A 4,836-nucleotide genomic window follows, 5' to 3' on the forward strand; every position below is an offset into this window, starting at 1 on the left:
CAGCTACTTGGGAGACAGAGGCAGAAGACTTGCTTGAGCCCAGGAGTTGGAGGTTGCTGTGAGCTGTGATGCCACGACACTCTACCCAGGGGGACAGCTTGAGGCATTTGCTCAAAAAAAAAAAAAAAAAGAGAGAGACAGGGTCTCACTATGCTGTCCTGGCTGGAGTACAGTGGCACCATCATAGCTCACTACAGCCTTGAACTCTTGGGCTCAAGTGATCCTCCCTCCTCAGCCTCTCAGAGTGCTAAGAATACAGGCCTGAGCCACTGCACCCAGTCAGCCTTGCTGACTTAAAGAATTGTAGGAAGGTTAAGTGGTTTGCCCAAGTCATACAACTAGGGCCAGATGTGGCTTCCCCTGGCCTCATCCTTCTTCTTTCTTCAAAGCCCCCCTGCTGTCAGCCGCCCTCAGCCCCAGGAGGCAGAGAAGCCTGGGAGGAGTGATGGGTAGTCCCTGTCAGCCTCTGCACATTGGCCAAGCATTGCAGGTGGTCAGCCTTGAGGGAGAATGTCCGTGCTCTGAGGCACATGGGTGGGGTGGTGGATTAGAGTCAGCTGGGGGCCTCCTGACAGCAGGAGGTGTACTGAAGTTAACTCACCGTCTGCAGCACAGCAAACTTCACCTTCCCAAACTTGTCCTGCTCCACCCAGGGCTCCCGCACAATTTTGGCACCCTGTTCCCGAGCTTTCTGTGAAGGAGACAGGATGGGGAAAGCCATGACATGAGAGCTGGAGCCTCCTAGAGCCCTTGCCTGCCTCTCCTGCTTGCTGGCCTTCTGCATGGTCTGCCACAAGCTGGTTCTATTACCCATGACACTCATGCCTCATGTGCATTTGGCAGCTAGGGAAACTGAGGCCCAGGTGCAGAGTTGAGGTGAGTGTCCTGCCTCTGCTAACTCACTCTGACCCTTCCTTGTCTCAGTCCTCAATTTCCTCATCTGTAAAAAGAGTTGGTGGATAAGATTACAAACGTCAGCTCGGTGCCTGTAGCTCAGTGGCTAGGGCACCAGCCCACATACACCAGAGCTGGCCGGTTTGAACCTGGCCCAGGCCTGCCAAACGACAATGACAATTACAACAACAAAATAGCTGAGCGTTGTGGTAGGCACCTGTAGTCCCAGCTACTTGGGAGGCTGAGGCAAGAGAATCGCGTAAGCCCAAGAGTTGGAGGTTGCTGTGAGCTATGACGCCACAGCACTCTACCGAGGGTGACATAGTGAGACTTTGTCTAAAAAAAAAAAAAAAAGGTTACAAGCATCACCTTGTAACATTGAGCACCTACTGCGTGTCAGACCTAGTGCCCAGTGCTCTGCTCATTAAAGTTATTTAGCAAAACTTGACTGCATGCTAGTGCTTATATCATGTGTCAAGCACTGTTCTAGGCATTAACCACCTTAATCCTCACAGCAGCATCATACAAAAGGTACTATTATTATCTCCATTCTGCAGGTGTATAAGTGAGGAAATTGAAGCACAGAGAAATTAAGTCTCTTGCCCAAAGTCACACAGCTAATAAGAATCAGACCTGGGCAGTCTGGCTCTGGAATTCACTCTCTGAACTGCTAAACCTTCTTTTTTTCTTTTCCTTGAAACAGGGTCTCACTCTGTTGCCCAGGCTAGAGTGAAGTGGCATTTTCATAGCTCACAGCAACTTCAAACTCCTGGGCTCAAGCAATCCTCCCAAATCAGCCTCTGTTAGGACTACAGGCATTTGCCACCATGCCCAGCTAATTTGTGAATATTTTTTTTTGTAGAGACAAGGTATCACCATGTTGCCCAGGCTAGTCTCAGACTCCTGGGCTCCATGATTCTCCCATCTAGGCCTCCCAAAGTGCTGGGATTGCAGGTATGAGTTACACCCAGCTTCATTCCCTCTTCATAGTGACTCACTGAAATAGCTGCTGTACTCACTCCCATTTTGCAGACGTGGAAACTGAGAGAGGACACACAGTAAGGGTCAGAGCGTCCCTGGAACCCAGGTGTGTGACAGACCAACGTCCAAGCTTATTACTGTGGCATAGCAGTGTCCCTTCAGCCCTGACCTATGGGGTCCCATGGTAGACAGGGTGGGCCAAACCTCACTCCTCTCCCATGTCAGTCCAGGTGCAGTTGGTCTCACCTGCACGATGTAGTCACAGTCCTCCACCTCGAATGCAATGTCCTTCACTCCATCGCCGTGTTTCACCAGGTGATCACCCATCTCTGCGGCCGGCAGGGGGGTGGAGGCACTGAAGTCTGAGGGACCCTCCTCACCTGGCTCTCAGCCTTCTGGGTTCTATCTCCTCCTAGTCTCAGCCCCCTCACACCCCATCTGCCCTCACCCCCTCCCTGAAGTCTGACCCCACCTGCAAAGCCACGTCCCCATCCCCCACCCCACCCCCACCTCAGCCCTCACCTTTGTTCCAGGGATTGAGCGCTGAGGAGAGGACAAACACGATCTAAGAGACACAGGAGGAGGAGGTATGGCTGGTGGCTCCCCACTCCCTGCCCACCAGACAGGACTCGGCCATGCAGGATTCTTGGACTGTGAGTTCTAGTTCCTTCTCTGCCTTAGCTTCTCCCACTGGTCCTTGGGGGTGAGGCTTTCTCTCCTGCCAGACCTGCTATGGGTCAGGTCTCCTACAGGGACTGCTCCAGGGATCCCACTAACCAGGGCACTGCTTAAACTTCCTGCTCTGATGTCCTAGGTTTTCTGAACATCTATGGGCAATGTTGGGCCAGGCTGAGCAGCAGACAACACTACAAAGGCCCATGGTTGAGCAGAGGCGCCCAGTGGAAGGGGCCCGATGGGGCTGAGCTCTGCCTTCTGGAAGCTGTCAGACTCTGTCCTGAGCCGGGGGCACACCTGCCAGAAGAAATAGGCCTCCCAGTCTAATGCACACCAAGGAGCCCTCAGGGAGTAGAGAGACTCGGTCTCCCAGACGGGGAGAGTGGGGATGGACTCACCTTCCCTTGTTTTATCACGTGGCTGACAACCTCCCGGGAGCCCGTCTCCAGGCCCCTGTAAGCGAGAGGTTCGAAGCCCATCTTGCTGCAGTAGAAGGATGCGGCCTGGGTCATGGGGGGAATAGCAGGGCTCGTGAGGGACCAGTCTGGGGGCCTCCCAAAACAGAGCCCTCAGCCTGGCCACCACATGCCCCACCCCATGCAGAGACTCTTCTGGAAATAAAGGCTACACCTGCACATTAGGCCCTTAGGTAAGTTTCCTGCTGGGGTCCATTGTCCTGATGATGTGATTAATAGTCACAGAGTGACAGGTCCAACTCTGGCCTTGAACCTCCCCTCTAAGGAGCCAATCACAGGCCTCCTTGTCTGCACTCTGCTCATTCCAACACCTTGCCCTGGCTCCTTCCTACCTGCTTGGCATTGCCGACCCAGAAAGTCACGGAGTGGAAGTGGAGGAATCGGCCTCTCTCAGGCTGCAAGAGGAGAAGGAACAAAGTTGAGTCTCTGAAAGAGAGCCTAGAAAAGTGTAAGGAGAGAGGCTTTCCTTAATTACCTCCCTTATGCCAGTCCCAATTACAGAATTTAGGAGAAGCTAAGCCCCGTGCAGCCTTGCCAAGCCTCAAAAGAGGTTTCTTATGTACAAATTGAGATCCTAGCAGGGGGAAAGGTGAGGAATTGGGAAGCTCCCACAAGAGAGAAATAGGTTTCACAGAGAGAAATAGCCTTATGCTGAAGCAATAATGATTTAAATTAGACATTAGAAAGAACTTCCCGGTGGGATTAAGAGATTGGCAGAAGAGAGAGAATTTTTTTAGGAGGCTGAGTCTCATTTAGTCTGGCAGAGTCAGGGGATAAAACTGAGTGTGCACACACGGGCATCACGTATCCATTATAGTTATTCCTCTTTTGCACTTAGCTGATATCATGATCTCCCTGAACACTTGACCCCCTTCCAGACTCAGACTCCCACATTTATCCACTTTCGTACCTTTGCTCCTTTGTCACTGTAAGTTGTCTAAGAAGAAAGAAAAGGACAGTGAGACTTGGAGGCTCCAATACAAGGTGTTCCTGGAAGTCTCCCTGCAGATGTCCCATGGGGTCAGAGGAGACTGCCGTTGTCCCAGGCAGATACTTACCATGACTGGGGTTGGTTAAACTTCCTGCCAAGAGGACTGGGACAAGAGGCCTGGGAGTGTTGAACAGGAATATTTAACCCAAAGCAGGTCCCGCCCCAGCCTCCTGGCTGTCCTGGGGGTGGAGAGATGAGTTCAACCTTGGAAGGTCCTAGGCCTTAAAAGACTGTGATCTGGCATGACCTCATTGGATTGGGCATTGCTGCCAGGTCCAGAGAGGGGAGTGACACCCTCGTCCACTAGCCAGCGGGGGGCAGAGCCACAGCAAGAAGCCAACAGCACACTCTTTCCAAGATCCCCCACAGGGCTGAGGCTACAGCCATCACTGTCCAGAATCCAAAGCTCAGAAGCCAAGGCCAGCTTGAGTGCACTGGTGGCTCCAGAATTCTCACTTAGGGGGAATTTGAGTGTGAATTTGGGGACTGGTCTTAAAGCCCTGTTTGCATAGCAAGCATGTAGTTTATGTTTAGGATGAAAGGGCTGTATTCTGTCATGGATAGAGGCAGATGTGTGAAGGTTTGCTTCTGGCTCCACCACAGACTATGTGACTTGGAAAAGTCACTACATTCCTCTGAGCCTCAATTTTCCTATCTGTAAAATAGGAGCAATAATTGGGTGGTGGGGGATTAAATGAGGTAAAGTATAAGTCTTTGGCACAAAATACAGTCTCTGTTAATGCTGGTTATGATCCACTAGTTTATAGTAAGAGAACTTTCCCAGGCCATGCATTTAGCAAGTGGCAGGGTAGAACTGAA

At 51.7% G+C, this 4,836-nt stretch overlaps 1 protein-coding gene across 1 annotated transcript in view; it reads right to left on the reverse strand.

Annotated features, from left to right (window-relative positions):
* HPD (4-hydroxyphenylpyruvate dioxygenase) overlaps nt 1-4,164 on the reverse strand; it is a 15,611-nt gene extending 11,447 nt beyond the window's left edge. Inside the window, exons 1-7 of the mRNA XM_012809049.2 lie at nt 4,085-4,164; nt 3,937-3,963; nt 3,359-3,421; nt 2,949-3,053; nt 2,398-2,440; nt 2,122-2,204; nt 602-691 (exon numbers count right to left, since the gene is read on the reverse strand). Of these exons, the coding sequence (XP_012664503.1) occupies nt 602-691; nt 2,122-2,204; nt 2,398-2,440; nt 2,949-3,053; nt 3,359-3,421; nt 3,937-3,963; nt 4,085-4,087 (414 nt within the window). The 5' untranslated portion in view covers nt 4,088-4,164. The remainder of the gene's footprint in view (nt 1-601; nt 692-2,121; nt 2,205-2,397; nt 2,441-2,948; nt 3,054-3,358; nt 3,422-3,936; nt 3,964-4,084) is intronic.
* Between the last annotated feature and the right edge of the window lie 672 nt (nt 4,165-4,836).

Source organism: Otolemur garnettii, unplaced genomic scaffold (assembly GCF_000181295.1).
Source record: "Otolemur garnettii isolate 467f Iridium unplaced genomic scaffold, OtoGar3 scaffold00099, whole genome shotgun sequence".
In the NCBI taxonomy this organism is placed as follows: domain Eukaryota; kingdom Metazoa; phylum Chordata; class Mammalia; order Primates; family Galagidae; genus Otolemur; species Otolemur garnettii.